Source organism: Sceloporus undulatus, chromosome 6 (genome assembly GCF_019175285.1).
Source record: "Sceloporus undulatus isolate JIND9_A2432 ecotype Alabama chromosome 6, SceUnd_v1.1, whole genome shotgun sequence".
Lineage (NCBI taxonomy): Eukaryota > Metazoa > Chordata > Lepidosauria > Squamata > Phrynosomatidae > Sceloporus > Sceloporus undulatus.
In genome coordinates this window covers 113,243,729-113,264,332 of record NC_056527.1, presented here as the reverse complement: position 1 = coordinate 113,264,332, position 20,604 = coordinate 113,243,729, and the positions used below count along the sequence as shown (strand labels likewise).

The window sequence follows — 20,604 nt, the reverse complement described above, 5'->3', positions numbered from 1 at the left end:
GGTCTGAGTTGCCCTCTAGTGGCTTAAACGATAAATACAGGGGCACTTTGTTGTGTCATTCATTATAGCCAAAAGTAATTAATAAGTACTAAAACGATGCTGAAAGTGAGTGTGCATTACACAGTTTTATCAGTTTGAGACCAGTTTAATTGTCATGGCTCCTTCCTAAGGAATCTTGGGATTTGTAGTTTGGTGAAATACTCAATAAGGCACCAAGGTAGCCTATGGAGAGAGGAATTTGCAGCTGCCTCAAAGTGTGGTGGAGTCTCCTTCTTTGGAGGTGCTTAAACAGTGGCTGGATGGACATCTGTCAGGAGTGCTTTGATTCTCCATTCCTGCATGGCAAGGGGCTGGACTGGATGACCCTTGTGATCTCTTCCATCTCTATGGTTCTGTGATTCATGTCTGCTGTATCATCATGGGTGCATGTTGTCTTCAGGCTCCCACAGCTCCTCCTCCACTCAGCCTTTGAAAGGGGTTAATGTACAGCCAGAGTCCCTCCTTAACACACTGTGCATCACTCAAAGCACAAAAGTACACTGCAGCATCTCCCACAGTGACATGATCAAACTCCAGCTTAGTAGAACCTTTGTCCTTAGCGAAATGCATGGTGCTCTTTAGACTGGTACTTTCGGCACTGTATCCTGGGTATGCACCAGCTATGTACCGAGGTCCTTGGCCAGGGAACTGCAAGTACCACTGGACCATCTCCGTTGTTACAGAAGAGAGACTGCAAGTAAGGCTGAATTGTGATTCTTCAAGTGCTATAACTGATCCTGGCTGCTCAATCTTCACAGCATTTCCCAGAAAACCTACAATGTAATACAAAACAAAGAATTTTTTTAAAACTGTATACATGTGATCTGCCAGATTGGATATAGATAGATAGACAGATACCCCTAGAGGTAAGAACAATGTTTTATTAATTCAGTATGTCTCCTGGCCATGACTGTACTCTATAAACATGAGCTATTTGGGATGATCTCAGGAGCTGGAGTTAGTCACAGAAATATTCATTTGATAAACAAAAAATCATTATGTTAGTTCCTACATTCTTTGTGTAACAGCATTATATAAAATCTTGGAAGACCCAGTGCTGTAATGGCCAAATTGCAGATGACTCCTTTGCTTATTTGCTTCCTCACATCTTATGCAAAGACTATAGGCAATTCAATTTATATATTGTAAATATGTACACATTAGCATATTTACTAATATGTCTCCTTATTACCTTATTGTGCAATATGGAATGCACAGTAGTTGTTTCTGCAACCCTAGTGGAGGGAAATGCTATATGGAAGTCATTGACAAAAAGTTGGACACCATCCAGGAATGCACAACTACACCGTTGGAATCCTGTTAGTCCCAGTTAAAGTAAGATGTATTGATTCAGATAATAGATTGATAGGTACAGTTGAAAGGGATAGCCCCCTTTGGTAACAGTAACAGTGCTTTCCATTTGGCAAGATCACTGTTCAATACAGCCTTCTGCAGGGAACATAATGACAGAAGATGCAGTGTTTGGAAGCAAAGCAAGTGAACCAAGAGACCATTCCAGAAATACATTGATGGTCTTAGCATCTTCTAATAATTCTGGAGGAGAACTGTTGTAGAAAAAAATAGGATTGTTAGTGAAAACACCTATAAATGCAGATGCTAAGAAATAGATAGAATATGTATCTATGGACAAATTACGCATGGAAACACAAGAGGGGTATATTGAGGGGGAAACAAAGCATTAGTTACCCTTCAAGACTCCAATTCCCAGAGTGACCAGTATTAACTGAATCATTCTGAGATTTTAGCCCAAAGATGTAAGTTTTACAAGATATCACTTACCTAAGACTGACAAAGTGAATACAACCAGAAGACCCATTTTTTCTGAATCAAGGGGGGAAACCAATCCTGTATTTTCTGCAGCACAGCCTACGCTACAAGAGGAGTAAGAAGACTTGATGAAATGCAGTTGTTTCTTCCTTTTCCTAAGAAATTATACACAAATGGGGAGAAAGAAGATGTAATGGAGGAGGTTGTAAACCAAAGGATGTAGGCTAAAGAATGTGGTCTGCAGCCAGTGGCATGTAAGTGTCTACAGTTTTAAAAAGCCATTAGTACATACCTTCCCCACCTCCCCAGGCTCTCGGTGCATTGCTGAATATCTCCGCCTGGTGGCTAAAAGTCCTATGGCAGCATCAGATACAAGGGAATAGGTAAAGCAGGGATGCACAGCTCACAAGACCTGATCTATGGCACCCTTTTCCTAGTCACTGTCGAATTCCTTACACACACCATCAATGGTAACAGATGGCATCACTCATCTTTTTTTCTTCTCCTTTACTCCAGCAACTCAAAGTAATGAACTCAACCAGAGAAGAGGATAAGGACATAAACCCATGAGTCCCATTCTTCCAGAAATCGTATCAGTTTTATAAAAATGCAAACATATCACTTTCAGAGCAGTCATTCATTTCAGTCACAAAACTGGGGCTGCTGCCCCGATCACACTCCCTGACTCTCCACCTTAACACCCCCTCCGTGATCTATGCCCTACTCAGCATGCCTTTCGGTTATTTTATTTTTAATTATTATTTCTAGCACACACACACACTTTTTTCATATACTAGGCGTCCGTTATGTCAAAATGACTGCGCCCATGTGAACAGATGCCACCATTTTGTACGTACTCTGTACATACTAGGGTTGCGGGCGTCTAAATGAAACGCCCCCAGGCAACCCTAGTACATACAGAGTACATACTTGGGAGCGCATTTGTTCAGGGCCATTGTTTCAATAACATTGGGGGGGGGGAATGTGGTCCATAGATGAGTGCTGGTCCACAACCCATTGGCTGCCATTTACGTAAAACAGGCCCATCAAAATCAAAGGGAATTTAACTGGTTCTACTGCATCCAAGCCTACATCCAACCCACTTCCATAGATTCACACTCGTGTGTTTTCTTTCATTTTGCTCATTACGGAGAATACTGGAAAGGGCAATTATTTTTCCTACAATGACTGCAATTACAGCCTTTGAGTAATTATAGCCTGAGGCTATCAGAAATCCAGGACCACAGATGAATTCATCTCAGGTGCTGACTGATCCACTCTGCTTGATCTATAAAGACTATTCTTAAAGCAACCTGTTAAGGGACAGCTCTGGAGGCTTTATTGATCAAACAGACATTTAAGAGAAAGACCTGAGCCTCATAAATCAGGGATTATTTCAGTTGGACAGCTTTTCATGGTCGATTGGAAGCTCACCTGAAGACTAAGGACCTTTGTAGTACTATTGAGATTCGACATATCTCTCAAGACGGTTGTATGCAGGTGTGGCTGGAGCCATGGCTTGCTAATATCAGGCAAATGTCATTAATACTGTTCTTTTTGATGCAGCAGCAGGTGGTTCATAATGCCATGAAAAATTGGGACCAAGGAGGTGTTTGGCAGAAGACAATTCCAAAACACATGCACTCCTCTCAAAATAATTTTTTCATTGCTGAATTTTTCTCTCTTTTTCTTACTTTTTTAAATGAGCATTCCTTTGATAGAATTCCAGAGGATTCAACAGAGGTCTAGTAAGTCTCTTTCTCATTATACCTAAGCACAGTTTTCATTACCAATGACAGATATACAACTGTCATTCAACCTGCCTATAGAAATACACAGGGGTGGCTTCATTCATTTTATTTTTTGAAAGCTAAGCCACAAAAGCCCTAAATGTGGGGTGGGGAACCACTAAGCATCCAAATGTTGTTAGTCTTTAACTCTGATAAACCCAATCCAACATGGCCAAGGTCCAGAATAATGAGAGTTGTAGTTCTTCAGTTTCAGGAATGCTGATGATTTAAAGATTGCATTCCAATTTTTTGGAATGTTCCTTGTTTTCCCCAACTGTCATATTCAAAAGGAAAAACCAAAAATAGTATCTGTGCATATGGGAAAATGGCTTGTGAAGGAGAAATGCGGGCCAAAATGATTTATCACGTTAGAGTTCAAAGATTTGTGTGATGTACACAATTGTGTATTTATGTGTTGTGTGCATTAATTCATAAAAATAAGGCTCTTGAAAGATGTGGGGGTTGGAAAGATTATATAAATGTGAAACAAAACTGGGGGAATGCTAACCCTGTGATATCTCACAAGAGTTCAGGAAAATGGATTTTGAAAAATAAGTAATGATAATTTAAAACTATTTAGAATATGATGTGTGAGAGGTTATGTATTAAAGGATGTCATATGTAGAGTATGTACAAATAAATGGCATTTGTGGTAGGTATGAGTAGCAGCATCAAACTGATTTGAGTAGGTTTCCTTCTAATACAGTGATTCTCAACCTGTGGGTCTTGACTCCTTTGGGGGTCGAACGATCCTTTCACAGGGGTCACCTAAGACCATCAGAAAACACATATTTCCAATGGTCTTGTGAAGTAGCAACGAAAATAATTTTATGGTTGGGGGTCACCACAATATGAGGAACTATATTAAAGGGTCACGGCATTGGGAAGGTTGAGAACTACTGCCCTAGTATTATTTTTTTTAAGCAAATTGAAATCTACTTGTTGTGTGTTTATTAATATACTGTATATATTCATGTATAAGTCTAGAAATTTAGGTTAAAAAACTGACCCAAAAAAACTGAGTGGACTTATCCATGGGTCAATGTAAGTAATGTACTTTAACTCTTATTTTTTAAAAAGGAACCATCCTCTTCTGAAAGGCAAGAGTGTAATCCGTCTTGGAAGCACTGGCCTTGCTCTGCTCTCTCATCCATGCAGCCTTTAATATAAGCACAAACAGTTATGCCTGCTGGAATTGTTCCTTGGCATTGTTTTCCATTGCTTCGTTCTTTACATCCTTTGTTACATGCCCCTAAGATTTACTCTCGACCTATCCATGGATCATATCAAAATCCATCATTTTGGCCCCAAAATCTGCCCTCAACTTATACATGAGGTCAAGATTGTAAGCCTGAGGGCAGGGAACTGTCTGATTAAAAACAATAATTGTAAGCCACCCTGAGAGCCATTAGGACTGAAGGGTGGGATATAAATACCTAAATAAGTATATACGGTAATTGTTGAAGAAATGCTATCAGGAGTGTTACAGCCCTCAGACCACATGAAAATCTCATTGCAGCCTACAGCCTAAATATGATCACCAATACCTTGCCTTCATATTTGCCATGGATGAGATTAACAGAAATACCCACCTACTACCCAACCACACACTGATGCTGCATGCCATGGCAAACAATTTCAATGAAATGGGTACATGTAATGGGACCATGAGTTTGCTTTTTGCAGCACATGGGGATCCCCTTAACTATATCTGCAACGGGAGGCACAACTTCATGGCTGTCATTGGTGGACTTGTTGCTCAGAACTCCAGGCAGATGCCTCACATTTTAAAAGTCTACAAGATGCCACAGGTATGTTAATTCACAAATATAAATAAGGGCAACTGCCAAGGGGGAAAATTGTTTGTTATCGACATCGCTTCTCATTCTGAATCTTAAAATGAGTAAGGCTGAATGTTCCTTTCAACTGACTAATTGATTTTTTGGACAGGGGACATTAGGAAAAAAAGATGAAAACTGGGGGGGGGGGATGTGAAGACCAAAAAAAATGCATAGGAGAGTCATTTGAGGGAAGTCATTTATCAAATCTTTGAGGGGAGCATAGGCTTCCACAATTTTAACTCCTCCAGAAACAAATTCCTTTCTGCCTATCAGCTCTTGAATGTGTCGTACAGTTGTATAAACTTGCCTTTAATAGAAGACTTTTGCCCTTTGCAAAATTTGTTAGACAACCAATTTCATCAACTTCATTTTCTATTTTACCAAACCTTGGAGGGAAGTCATTTAAATAGTGGAACAACCACAGATTTGTGTTCTAAAAACTCTATCGATCCCTGTCTTTCTCTCTAGCTCAGTTACAGCTCCTTTGATCCTGCACTGGATGATAAAACTCAATTCCCTTTTGTCTTCCAAATGATCCCAAATGCAAATGCTCAGTTTGTTGGAACATTTTGGCTGGACCTGGATTGGCCTCCTTGTTTCAGATGATGACAATGGAGAGATATTGTTAAGGACTCTCAAACCTCAGCTCCTCGAGATCGGTATTTGTTTTGCTTTTAGGGAAACTATTCCAACAATAAAAGAGCACTGGGAAGGATCCAGGGAAGGAAACATGCAGTTTAATAATAAACTGGAAAAAATAAGTTCAGTCATCTCTTCTAGTGAAGCCAATGTAATTCTCGTTCATGGAGACTCACGCTTTATGGAGGGTGTGCGGATGATTTTATATGTCAATGAGTATTTTAAAAGGAACCCAACAGAGAGGGTTTGGATCATCACTGCTCAGTGGGATTTCACAACAACAATGATAAAAGAATTGTTCACACCCAAATCCTTCAATGGCACTTTGTCATTCGCACTGCACACACAAGACGTGGAAAAATATTCTCTATTTCTTAGCACACTGTGTCCATATAGGATTGAACTTAAGTTCATCAAATTGTTTTGGGCTTCTGCTTTTATGTGCTCCCTTCCTAGATCTAACTTGACTCTACCATATCCAAAAAATTGTACTGGGGAAGAGAAGCTGAGCAGTCTCTCAGAATCTGTCTTTGAAATGAGAATGTCTGGCCAGAGTTACAGCATTTATAATGCTGTTTATGCCATCGCACATGCTCTCCATGCCATGCTTTCCTTAGGATCCAAGCAGAAAGCATGAAGAACATGGAATATCCAAAATATCCAACCCTGGCAGGTAGGAAACATCTCTTATCATAATGATCCTTACAAGTCTAAACTGGACAAATAGGGAAAGAGAACTCCCTTAATAATAATAATAATAAGCATTATTTGTATACCGCTTTTCCGTGGACGATCAAAGCGGTTTCCAATATCAGATTAACAATACTTAACCTACCCCAGCAAAGCGAGGCAGGCGGCAAAAAGGCTGCAGCAGCAGCCGCAGCAGCAATGGCGGTGGCGGCTGCAGAACAGCCACGGTTTTTGCGGCGGCGGCGGCGGCAACCAGCTGGTTAAACCTTTGATTCCACTTGATAGAACATTCAAGAAGAATGAACTGTTGCCCTGCAGAAGCATTGGGATTCATCCTTCCAACATGGACTTTAGAAAAGGAACAAGGATAGGAAGAAAGTACAGGTGACCATTAGAGATATGTACTTAAAATTAAGACTTTTTCACATCCCTGATCAGGAGATCATAGAATCATAGATCTGAAAGATACCCCAAAGGTCATTCAGTCCAGCTCCCTGCCATGTAGGAAGATACAACCAAAGCATCTCCAATAGATGGCCATCCAACCTCTGTTTAAAAACCTCCAAAGAAGAAGATGCCACCACTCTCTGAGGCAGCATATTCCACTGTCAAACAGTCTTATTGCCAAGAAGATTAATCACAGATCTCCAATGTGAAATTTAGATGTCCACAATAAAGACATCAACTGTTAAGACTGGCTTAAGGATCTTCATAACACAATAGTGGGTAAAGTCAAGAAAAGTCTTAGGTTTTGGCTGTGCGCCTCTTGCTTCCTGCCCCACTGTGCCTCCACTGCACAAAAGTAAGTTCCTGAGTATTGAAGCTGAGAGCTAGAGAGATGCAGGAGACTTTGCTTTCCTTTCTCCAGATACTCTGCTGTGAAGTTCTTTTCAGTCACATTCTTTCCAGTAGTAATAGAAAGCAAGAGGGATGGTGCCTTTCCGGGCAACTGTTGGTACCAAAAGTAGGTCCGAAACTCGCTGGAGTAGGCACAAGAAATGGTGAACAGGTCCCCTTCCCGGACCTCTTTAAATGCAGGTGTCTGAGTCACTTGGGATTGAGAGTGTCCAACTGCAAGATAGAAAAGTAAATTAAGGGTTTTCTTCTTGTTGGTCAGTTCCCATCCAGTGACCTTTGCATTTTGTACAAGGAAAGCTTTAGAGGCAAGATGTACATGAAAGAAATGTGTCCCTTTTTCCTTCTTCTTTTAGATTGCAAAACTTCTTTGTGCCTGAGAAGAGACACTCATGTTTTTGCTGATATAAAGTAACCCTGAGCATTTTCCCCTGAGACATGTTTTTTTCTGTATGTTTTCTGTAAATAAACAATTTAATAAAATTATATCTGCCCAATAGTTCTACTACAGTGAGTTTAGCCCATGTCAAATTTATACATTATTTATTTATATTGTTGCACTTCTATCCTGCCTTTCTCCCAGAATGGAATCTAGGGCAGCTTACCAAATAATTTAAGAGGTCCAATTAAAATATCAAATTGTAAGTTAAAAGGAATTAGCTAAAACACTAAAAACAAATTTAAGACACAGTTTCCATTATATATGTGTGTATCTCTCACACTGCACACTGCAACTCCATCATATTTTCACTTACACACAAAAAACCAACACATCAGATCTTTATTTCTCCTGTAGTCCAGTCCTCTTAAATCTGGCCCCATCAGATTTTTTCCCATATATAAATCTGTTTGTCTATCATTTATCACTCAACCTTTAAAAAATACCATGTGGATGGAACATGTTGAATGGGCCCAGACTACAGGCCACTGGTTTGGGCAAGGGAGAGGGAGCATAGAATGGATTATGCTGGAAACCATCACAACTGATTGACTGAAAACCCAGACAGAAACATGGTGAACTGCAACAATTTATTGCATATCCCATTTGTTCTTTCCTAATGCTAAGAATGCCCCACTTACACAGCAAAAGCAGTCCAAAGAAGAAAAGAAGCCTCCTCTGAACTAGCCACATTCTTGCGCCCATTCTAAAAGATTGTTGTCCTCCTCACAAATGGTGAAACAAAAAGTACAACTGCTCCTTCCCAGTCGCAAAGAATTCTCTATTGTTGCATGCTATTGTATCTTCTCCTGTGCAAACCAGAAGGAGGGGCTTTGTGGTTAACTTAAGAAGATCAGAAATCTCAACTGCTACCGTCAAGTCTTCTTCTGAGAAAGCAACGCTCTGTAGGGCCATTTAGTGAGAGAAAGAGTTATTTTTTTCATTTCTTAGGACCTCTCCAAGGGACCTTATTGCACAAGCAAAGAAAGCAAAAGTGCAGCCAGATAGTATTGCTTTTCTGTGTGCCTTACAACATAATGTTGTAGTGCTTCAGTTCTCTTCCCACAGGAGATGGCTATAAAAGCAAGTCTTTTTCAGTTAGAAAAAAGACTTGCTTTTTCAACCATTTCTCATGGGAAGAGAACTGAAGCACTACAACATCATGTTGTAAGGCTTATAGAAAGGCAATATTATCTGGCTGCACTTTTGCTTTCTTTCCTTGTGCAGTGGATTGAGGACACAGCAACCGCATGCCATGCCAAGCACTATGGCATCATGCAGTAAGGAATGTAGAAAGGGGCTGCGATCTGGCTGAACTTTCACTTTCTTTCCTCGAGTGACAAGCCTCTATGTAAAGCAACCTCCAGAATTAATACAGTTTGAAACTACTTTAACTGCCATGGCTCAGGGCTATTGAATTCTGGAATTAGTACTTTTGTGAAATATTTACCTTTTCTGTCAGAGAGCAATGATGCCACGACAAACTACAAATCCCGCGGAGGCACAGGGAGTGTGAAAAGTGGCTCACTACCCTCTGCAACCCCTTTACTAATCTTTGCTCGGACTATATCCTCCAAACTGCCTCAGATTTACTGACTGGCCTTAGGTAAAATACTACTCTTCTAGGGTTGCTGCTGTCAGACCTTTTGTATCAATGTAAAGACAAAATGCAAGAGGCAAAGAGAAAAATCTCATCAGATGAATTTCTTCTATGTCCCTCAAAAAGCAAAGAGTAGCTAATGACCTCTAGTGGAATAAACTAGGCATAACATAGGTGATTTAGGCCCTTTACAGACCAGCAGAAAGTGCCGGTCTGTGGGTGAAGTCAGGGTACAGCATCCTGACACTGGATGCCCTAACTCTGTCCCTATAGCGCCATACTGGCATGTGCCAGTCCAGATGCCACACGCCATCATGATGCACCTCCGGCACTGCATCCACATGATGCAGCTCTGAAGGAGCATCATAAAGCTACGCTGCCGCAGCTATTGCACCCCTTGGAGGGCTGCTTTTTGTGGCTCCTTTTTGCCCTCTCCAGAGGCTGTATTGGGGCCATGGCATGAAGTTGCCGTGGCCCCAATCCAGCCAGGAAAGGGGCAGCTACATGCCGCCCCTTAGGGGCAATCTGTATAGCCCCAAAGATGCTATAATAAATTACATTTTGCAAATGAAATCAAGAACAATTCATCCCAAACATTACAGACATACTTTGGTTAACAAAGCTCCTTACAAGGAAGCTCCTCTTCCTTTTTCTTCTTCTTTTTTTTCCTGAGACCAAGTTTTCTGTCAAAGAAATAATGCCCAGGAATGCATCTCTCTTTTTTCCCCCACTGAGGTATAACTATAGTTGAAAGCCAACATGATGTACCAGTTTGAGTGTTGGACCAGAGCTGTTGCTGTACTGCGGAGAAAAGGTAGTGGGAATGAGGCCAGAGTGTCTTGCTGGGTTTTTGCACTAACTGCCAATGCATCTGTGTCATTGTGTCACCAAGGCACAAAAATAGGTAGCAGCATCTGTGAACTGAACCCCTCTGATGTTCAAGTGACTCTGACGCTTCTTTTTATCAAGTTTGGCATGGAAGTTGCCTTTGCTCTCGGGTCCTTCCAATATCAACATCAACAGAAATGTCGGCCCTTCGCCTGGGTACTGTCTGTACCAGTGTAAGCTATTGAAACTGTTCGTATTATAGTTGCAGCCAAAGCTTGCAGTTTCTCCTTCTTTCCCAATCTCCATGTCTTTTGCTTGAGTCACACTATCCTGGCCTCTGGACCCTGTGTGAGAAAAACATGCAAGTGATTCAGTGCAATGCAAAAAAAAAATTCAACAGCTCTGTCTCTTTCATTCTATGCAAGCAGTATTTTGTTGTCACTTTAACTGATAATAATAATAATAATAATAATAATAATAATAATAATATTTATTTTTAGCCTGCCTCTCTCCATGGAGGGAGGTGGGAAACAATAATAGTTTAATAGCCACAGATTCTGCATCCACTGATTCAGTCATCCATGGTTTGAAAGTATTTCCAAAATATATAAATTCCAGAAAGCAAACTTTGATATTTTTTTCCATTTAATAGAAGGACTCCCATTGTCTGTAATGGGACTTGAGCATCCAAGGAATCTGGGTTCTTGAACTAAAGCCCAGTGACCTGGTGCCTTTAGGCTATTTAGGCTCAATCTTAAAGCGGTAATATAAAATATGAAAATATTCTGTACACATACCTTGGGAAAGTACTGACAGCAATATCAAGACCATCCAGTGAGATATTTCCATACTGTTCTTGATTACTTCTGTGAGAGCAACGAATGTTGGTTGATGCTTGTGGGTTTCCTAAGCTGAGAAGATATCATGAATCAGCACCCAGATGCTTCCTTTTGCACCTAGCCTAGCCAATCAGAGGAAATTCCCTTCCCACAAGAAAAAGCAAGAGGAGAAGAAGGGGGAGAGAAAAACAGAACTATAAAAATGGTCAAACTGACCTTGTTTAGAAGCCAACAGTCATCCTGCTGGACTTGAGCAAAGAGAGTAACTGGACCACTTCATCAGCTCTGCCAGAAAAGTGGGAGCTGCAGTTTAGGGAGAGACGTTTAGACTCCTCAGCCAGAGGACTCCAGGGCCTCATCCAATGATAGACCTCATTTGTGGAACCATGACAATTATGGTGGAATAATATCTTAAAGGTACCAGATCCCATCTGATCTCAGAAGCTAAACAAGGTCACCCTGTTTATGGATGAAAGACTGCCAGTTAATGTGTGTATATAGGTCTGGGTCTAGGTCTGGATCTGTGTGCCTCCAAGTCACCTTTCAACATATGGATTTCATAGGCAAGAAATACTCAGAGGTTGTTTTGTCCAGGATGACCAGACATTGTCTTTTCCCTGAACATGTCCTACATTTTAATCCTCTGTCCAGGAGGAGCTTCAAAATGACCTCCATTTTGAGGGAGAAGACTGATTTTTTATTGGTGTGTTTTAGCTCTTATTTGGTTGTGTCCTACATTTTTCTTGAATGATCTACATTTAGCAGTACCGTGTTGTCTTTGCAGTTAGGACATCTGGTCACTCTGGTTTTGCCAGTTTCTTCCTCTGAAACACAGCTTACAGCACCTGTTATTCCTCAGCAGTCTCCCATCCAAGTACTAACCAGGGCTGACCATGCTTAACTTCCAAGATCAGACAGGATCTGATGCCTTCAGGTATTTTGATCCTTGAAAATGCTTTATTCTGAATGCAAATGTTTTCCTTTCTTCAGAAAACCCTATGAAATTCATGGGAATGCCACAAGTAGACAGGAAACTTGAAGGTACATACACAAACACACACACACACACAATAGTGTTGTAATTGTCTGTTATGAATGTGCCCCAGATCTTGCTAAACCTTTGGTCTAATTCAGTGGCACTCTTCTTACATTCTTCATTACTTTTGATGGGATCCAGGAGTCCAGGAACCCATAAGAACCCAAGTAGCACAAAAACCTCCAGGTTTATTGACAGATTGGAGGTCTCTTTGTAGCACTGTGGCTCATTGCACAGAAGTAGACAACAGAATCATGAAGCTGAATCTTTTTCAACAGTAAGGATGTGGTTCTTTTTTCTTTCTGCAGACTCATGTCGAAACGGCCAAAAGACTCAGTCTTTGTTGAATACAGAATGGCCATAAAATGGATCTGTCCATCTGGGGTCTGGTTGTACCACTGGAGGTTATTTGGAGTTCCTTGATAGGAGCAGTTGAGTTGGATGTTTTCTCCTTCCTTGGCAAAAACAAAGGGGTCCTTCTGAGACACTGTCTCTTGGCCTGAAATACCTGAAACGGAATAAGAATGGCAGGATGACTCATGGTCAGAAAGGCAGGTCAACCAAAAGAGAAAAACGCAGGGTTGGGTAGTGGTTAGAGTACTGAACCAGATGAGACAATGTCCATTCTGCGCTGAGTCATGGATGGTCCTAGGCTAGTCATTGTCTTATCCTGGCCTAATTTACAAGTTTCTTGTGAGAATAAAGTACAGTCAGCCTTCCATATCCACAGATTCTGCATCCACAGATTCCACCATTCACAGCTTGAAAATATCCTCCTGACAAAAATTAAAATCCAAAAAGAAAAGCTTGATTTTGCCATTTTAAATAAGGGATGCCATTTTACTGTACCATTGTATTTAGTGGGACTTGGGCATCCATGAATTTTGGTATACATGGAGGGTCCTGGAGCCAAAGCACAGCAGATACCAAGGGCCTACTGTAGAAATGAGGTGGGCCATGGGTGGTACCTTGGTCTCAATGGAAGAAAGGTGAACTATAAGTGTAATTGAGGGGAAAATTAAATCACAAGAGAAAAACTAAATAAGTTGGAGATGCTCTAGCTCAAGATCCTGCTTTGAGTAAGGGAATGGATCTGATGGCTCGTAGGACTCCTTCCATCTCTATGGTTCTATGATTCAACATATTCTTCCTTGCCTCTGCTTGCTTAGGTTTTATTGAATACCCACACACACAAACACACCAACAGAGGGACTGAATTCCAGTGACACAGTCAAAAGAGAAGGCCATCCGTCCCTATGAAAAACAATTGGAAAACCATCTCCCTAGACTGCGGCCAACCCAGGATCCAAATGCCTAGAATGAAAATACCTGTGGAGAAGGCCAGAAGGAAAGCAGCAATCATGGTCGCTGGGGATTTCATTTCTTCCTTTGCTGTCACCAGAATGATGATGACAGCACCTCTGTAAGTCTTGTATGTAGCCACGCTGCTATCAACACACCGACCACAGTCGTCTTAGTGGTTTTGGTTTTCCTGTCTTCCAAGGATCAAAAATACATCATACTTTCTTGCCTTCATGAGACATAGGGCATCATCTGTAAAGTGAGGGGTCACAAAGATGGCTTTGAGGAGGCTCTCATAAGTTAAGAAAAGAACAAGGATGAAAAGAATATGCAGCATGATTCATTTCTAAGTAGAGAAAAGGATTTCCCATTACCTAAGGCACCTTCTCCAACAGAATAACAAAGCATCGTGAGGATCACCTTGAGCTCCTGCTATTGGACTAAGATCCTAGGGACCAGTGTTCAAATCCCCACTCAGACAGAAATCCTTTGGGTGAACTTGGACAAGTCATAGGATTTTATCACACAGGAGGAAAGCTGGGATTAAAAGGGCATTTTCCTGGCAAAATCCTGAGATCATGGCAAGACACATCGCAATTAGAGAGGATTTATCCTGGGAATAACCAGAGAATAACCAGCAACAAATCATTCACAAGGTTTCCCCATGAATGATTTGTTGCTGGTTATTCCCTGATTATTCCTGGGATAGGTCCTCTCTTATCACAACGTTGTCTGAAAATCTTTGCTGCGATCTTGGAATTTTGCCGGAAAAAAATACCCTTTTAATCCTGGCTTTTCCCTGCTTTCCCCCCGTATGATAAAGTCCTTAATACTCTCTCAGCTACAGAGGAAGGCAAAGGCAAACCCCTCCTGAGCAAATCTTGCCAAGAAAACCCTGTGATAGGTCAGAAATGACGTGAAGGCACACAACAGCAATAATAAATATAACAAGCAAATGCATAAATGGCTATTTTAGACCTAGAAATGGCTATCCAGTGCAATAAGTAAAGCAGACTGAAAAATTGGAAGATCTTCAGCTGGCTCTCTAGCTTCTAGCAACCTTTGAGAAATTAATAGTCTCTAGTGCCCTCTTGTGGATACAAGCTATCATGACATAGAAGGTTATCACACTAGCAAGATCCTGCAGGAAAACAGGAGTTAAACGCAATATAATGCAAAGATAACCCAGAAATGGCCAAAGTTTATCACATGACATTGCGGTTAATGTGAAATAACACAAAGTTAATCTTCAGTTAAACCAGAGAAAACCAGCAGCTTTTTAAATTCGGAATTTAAAAACCGCATTTAAAAAGCTGATGGTTTTCTCCACTTTAACTGCGGATTAATTTCGTGTTACAGTATTTCATTTTAGCAGCATTTCAGTGTGATAAACTTCTTGAATTTGCAAGTTCTGTTTAAATTTGAGTTTAACTTAACTCTCATTTAATTCCCATCTTCTCACAAGAACTCACTAGTGTGATAAAGGCCATAGTTGGTAATGCTTTGAGAATGGAATACAAATTACAGCAAGGACATGGTTGAAATTTGCCATAGAATTTTCTGATACCAGATTTTCCCTGTTCCAGATTTCAATGAGATAGCTGGGTTAGCCTATCACAGGCTGCATTCTTGTGATTCTGCATTGCGTCATGCCCCTGGCCTGCCTTTGAAATTTATGGAGGATGATGAAAGAGAGGCAAATAAAAGTGCATTATGCTTTTGGTTGCTCAGAGTTGTCATTCAGCTCAAAGATTACATAGGATACTCAACACATGATGACTCCATAAATAGAAAAAAATATGCTGTGTTGCAAAGTCTCTGCTAGGAATGGAAATATTTGCCATTTTGGGTTAGAGAGTGCATACATGCAGTGGCTAACTATTATAATTAAGGAGCATTGACACCAATGACTATAGAGGACAAACTGAACTTTTATTATAGGAACTCATTTGAGATAGGAAAGCTCTCTAAGGCTGAAACCTCACTGCAGAAATAATCTAGTTTGACACCACTTTAACTGCTATGGCTCAGTGCTAAGGAATCCTGGGAATTGTGGTTTGTTATGACACCTGAGCTCTCTGATGGAGAAGGCTAAATGTCTCACAAAACTCCAAATCCTAGAGTTCCATAGCACTGAGCCATGGCAGCTAAAGTAGTGTCAAACTGCATTATTTCTGTGGTGTGGATACAGCCTAAGAGGGCTAATCTAGGCTACACTAGAACAGGAAGAATAGGGCTAAGTTAGGAGTTTCTCACAGAAGGCTAAATTAATAAATTAATTGTGTGTGTGTGTGTGTGTGTGTGTGTGTGTGTGTGTGTGTGTTATCAGGTGGCCTTTTTAATTTATATACACAGAGACATAATTTAAAAACCTTCTTAATGGACAAAGGTTTTTCAACTGTCTTGGAGAAGAGAAGAGCAGCCTTCCTTGACTTGTTGCTCTCCGGATACCCAGAATGGCTGAGAAAGATGGGAATTGTAATCCAATACCTCTGGAGTGCATTCTATTAGTGTTGTCAAGAGAAGAGGAGAAAAGATATTTTCTCCTGCAGCTACTGCCACATTACAAAATAAATGCAGTTTAACACCACTTCAACTGCCATGGCTCTATGAGATTTGTAGTTTGTTGTGGCACTAGAGCTCTCTGACAGAGAAGGCTAAATGTCTCCGCAAAACACAAATCCCAGTATTCCACCGCACTGAGCCATGGCAGCTAAAGCCAAACTGCATTAATTCTGCAGCATAGATGCAGCCTCAGAGTTTATATTCAGGTGCCCTTCTATTTCCTACCACTGTGTCTCTCACAGCACAGTAATAGACTCCAGCGTCTTCTGTGTTCACTTCACTGATAGAAAGCTCTGTTGATGTGTCCCCTTTGTTGATGGTCATCTTGAACTGACCTTTTTCCACAGGTGCAGAGTAACCAGAGATTATGAAGTTAGGAGCTGTATCCTGCTTTTGCTTGTACCAGAAGAGGGCATTATATGCTGAGAAGCCATGGTTACACAGGATCCGAGCCGTCTTTCCCACAGAGACTGAGACCTCCACAGGCTGAGAAATATCCCCATTGAGTTCCATGCCTAGAATAAACCAGCAACCTTCCGTAACTTTGCTTGCTTTATGGCTGCCTATTAATTCATGTTTTCTCCCCATATCATCTTATTCTCTCTTCCTTTCCATTTCTCTCTTTCGTGCAATGGTTCACTCTCCTTGCTAATAATATTAATCTCCCTCCCTTTACTTTCCCTTTACTGTTCAGGTTTACCAAACCGGTAAAGCTTCTACTATGGCTATGGCAATAGACAGTGTATCTGTCATCTCCAAAGACCAGAGAGTGAGGCACCACCAGAAGGTCAATGGTTAGGATATGAGTTGGCCAGAGCAACTATGAATACATTAAGATCATAGAATATATGTCATCAGCAAGTAATGGAGGGGTTACCCACACTAAAGAAATCCAGTTATTCCAAATATTTGTTCATCACTGGACCATGAGATGGAAACAGTCTACCTAGTGAATGAGAAAGCAAGAACGCACAAGGGGGTGGGAGGAACTGTCCACCTATTCTTTCTTATTACTAATAGCTATGAAATATGTTGATTAACTTCATCACTTACATAGCAAGAGCAGCCCAAAGAAATGCTTCCATTGTGGTAGCCATGCTGCTGAGACCATCCTCTGGGACACAGATGATCCAATGGGAGTAAATTCCTCCTAAGAAATGGCTCTGAGATGTGCCTGAACTCAGCAAATTCTCCACTTGTGTTGTTCACTCTCACCAGCAAGGTAGAAACACTGAAGTCTTTGTGGGTATCTTTTATCAGAAACCTCAACCATTGCCTCAACTCAGATCTTCTCAAACGGTGAATGTCAGTTGTCCTCAAGACAGAGAGAGCTTTTTAGTGCCATCAAGTGGAAACAAAGAGGTATTACTTCACAAATGAAAAGGATGATGTTTCCAGCATGTCACATCACAAAATGATTGAATTCCACACAGGCCATCTAGTATAGTCAATAAAGACACCAAATCCCATCTGATCTTGGTTAGTAGCTGGATGGGAGACCAACAACAGACACCAGGGGCTGTAGGCTATATTTCAGAGGAAGGAACTGGCAACCACCTCTGAGTATTCCTTGCCTAAGAAAACCCTGTGAGATTCATGGGATCACCATAAATCAACATGATAGTGCCCATAAGCACACAATAAAGGAATGGATCCATGTGGTTTTCATGAAAGAAGATTTTAAAATACTCCAATGAAAGAGAGTCCCATACTTTCCTTGGTACTATGTTGCATCAGAACGACAAATAGGAAAGATCCTTCTTTTAACTGGTAGAGGAATACAATGCTTTGTCTCCAGTATGGACATTACCCTGGAGCAAAATAAATCTAGACCACCAACTCTGTCTGCATATTTAGTTATGCAACACTATATGGAATCCTAGTACACTTTGTTATTCACTGAGCTTACAGTATCCATCTTGCAGCTTCAGAGAGACACACAATAGACAATCCACCAGCTCAGATTTTGGCTCTGCTTCGTTTTTTACCTTTCCTCCTAATTTTATACCATCTTGCATGATAAACACCTCTGGAGAATGTGAAAGCTCACATTCTGTGTCACTTCTATAACAGTCTAGCAGTTCTAATAAAAGTACTTCTTCACTTAATTTTAATTTGAGAGGAGTGCAGCTATGACAAACATCTATACACTTTTCCCTAATAGATGCAAAAGGACTGCTACTCCTAGCACACATCGCCATGGGCTATGCTGGCTAAGGCTCATGGGACCTGCAATCCAACATAGTGCAGCAAGATTCCCACCCTTAATTTAAAATATGTATGACTTAATCAGGATCCAGCACAATATATCCTGAAGATGTAGTACATGGGATTCTGTTTTATTAGAGAAATCAAGAATTAAACAATAAAGGAAAGAAAAATATCAAGACTTGTTGGATTTTCCTTCTTTGCTCTCTTGCAGAGTTTTTGAATGGGCTGTAAATATGTCTGTGCCATTGTGCTTCCACAGCACAGAAGTAGGTGGCAATATCTCTGAAATGAACCTTCATGATGCTCAAGTTACTCTCCTGCTTGGTTTTATCCAGATCAGCATGGAAGTTGTCTTTCTTCTCAGGTTTCTCCTGAAATAATTGCAACAGAAATTCAACTCTGTCTCCTTGGTATTGCTTGTACCAGTGCAAACTGTAGAAGTTTCTGACATTGTACTGGCAGGTAATGGTAGCAGTCTCGCCTTCTTTGCTGACCACCATGGAGTCCTGCAGCAGATTATCCTGGCCTCTGACCCCTGTATAGGAAAGAAATGGGAGTCCCTAAGTTCTTATGGACATTTCTCCCTTCGTCCAGATACAAAGAGTTTCTGAATCAATGAGCTTTCCTTCCTTTGTCTCAAGACCTCTGACAAATTTTTAGTTGCTTAGTCAACCCTCCATATCCACAGATTCTTTATCTACAGATTCAATTATCCACGGCTTCAAAATATTCAAAAAGATATATAAATTCCAAGAAGCAAACCTGGATTTTGCTATTCTCTATAAGGAACACTATTTCACTCTGCCATTGTATATAATGAGACTTTAGCATCCACAGATTTTAGTATCCATGGGGGGTACAGGAACAAAACCCGAGTAGATACCAAGGGCCCACTGTATAGCCCATGGGACTACAATAGTGTCATTTTAAGGTTCCAGTCCTCATGGGCTGCTGCCACACTGCAGAACTGATACCGTTTGACACCTCTTTAGCTGCCGTGGCACCATCCCATAAATCCTGGCATTTTTAGGTTGTTGTGGCACCAAAACTCTCTGACAGAAGGCTAAATATCTCACAAAACTACAAATCCCAGAATTCCATAGCACTGAGCCCTGGCAGTTAAAAGCAGTGCCAAAATGCATTCATTCTGCAGTGTAGATGCAGCCATGGTCAAAGAGAAATAAAAACCGAGGGGCTCAGAGGTCAGATCAGGAAAGGTGAATTCCAAATTTGTTAGGACTACAGAAGCCATCATTCCTGACCAGGGGCTGACTGGGGCTGAAAGGCACTGGAATCTGACAAAAGATCCAGAAAGCCAAACATTCTCTTCTGTAAAATTCAGTGTTGCTGTATCAGGAAAGAGCTTTTAAAATCTGAGATATTTTGCATAGGCAGACACTGGGAAAGAAGAGAGATTAACTACCACTGACCTTGGAGAAATACCAGCAGCACAATCCACAGGGAGCATAGGTACATTGCCATCTCTGCCCTTGGTTATGTATGTGGGAGCTAACTCATCCACCCGTGAAAACATCTGAACCTCCAGCAAAAGTCTGCTTCCCACATTTCTCAGTTCTACTTATTGTGGCTAGCCAACCAGAAGCACATGCTTTGCCACAACAGAGATCAGAAGAGATACATCGCAGAGCACAGCCCCTCCTAAAACTGCTACACTTCTCTCAAAAGCAATTGGCATTATCTTATGGGCAGACCACACTGGCATTCCTCTGAGTACCTTTCAAGTTACTCTTTGGAAAATAACATTCAGGAGAGGACAGGAGGAGAGAACATCTCCAGTATCTAAAAGCCTAAAAGTTAACATTGGATTTTTGAATTACCTTTAAGAAAATGAGAATAGCTGTGGCGGATCAAACTGGCACCCTACCGAGTTTACCATACTTTTTAAACTGTGCTTAAGGAGCCAACCAGACACCCAAAGGGGAAAGCAAACCCAAAGCAGGACATTTTGCTGCTTGAGCCAAAGCATCAAACAGAGTTCCTTATTCCACAGTTAAGGTACACAATACTTAGACCAACCAAGTTATTTTGATCCAAGGGGTAAATAATCACGTCTTCCTCCCTCTGTAACTATACCAGTGCAACCATTAACAAAACAACAACAAATTTCCACAAATACGCAAG

General features: G+C 41.0%; 1 protein-coding gene and 1 gene segment (V, D, J or C); both read right to left on the bottom strand.

Moving 5' to 3' along the window:
- Positions 1–7,496: 7,496 nt before the first annotated feature.
- LOC121933880 lies at positions 7,497–11,369 on the bottom strand. The gene is made up of 3 exons (XM_042473872.1): positions 11,307–11,369; positions 10,570–10,853; positions 7,497–7,991 (listed from the first exon to the last, which is right to left on the bottom strand). Exons 1-3 carry the CDS (start codon positions 11,356–11,358, stop codon positions 7,497–7,499), a joined length of 831 nt encoding a protein of 276 aa, XP_042329806.1. The 5' UTR covers positions 11,359–11,369.
- Positions 11,370–18,602: 7,233 nt separating this feature from the next.
- Positions 18,603–19,999, bottom strand: LOC121933879. The segment is given in 2 exon segments: positions 18,603–18,997; positions 19,893–19,999. Coding segments are annotated over 2 exon segments (447 nt in total).
- Positions 20,000–20,604: the final 605 nt, after the last annotated feature.

What these genes read in the sequence shown, in the direction of transcription:
- LOC121933880 (XM_042473872.1), bottom strand. Translation starts at nt 11,358, where the DNA reads ATGGAAATATCTCACTGGATGGTCTTGATATTGCTGTCAGTACTTTCC. An exon ending in GCTGTCAGTACTTTCCCAAG is followed by an intron (nt 10,854 to 11,306) that starts GTATGTGTACAG and finishes TTTCTCACACAG; the next exon opens with GGTCCAGAGGCCAGGATAGT. An exon ending in CTACCTATTTTTGTGCCTTG is followed by an intron (nt 7,992 to 10,569) that starts GTGACACAATGA and finishes GCAATCTAAAAG; the next exon opens with AAGAAGGAAAAAGGGACACA.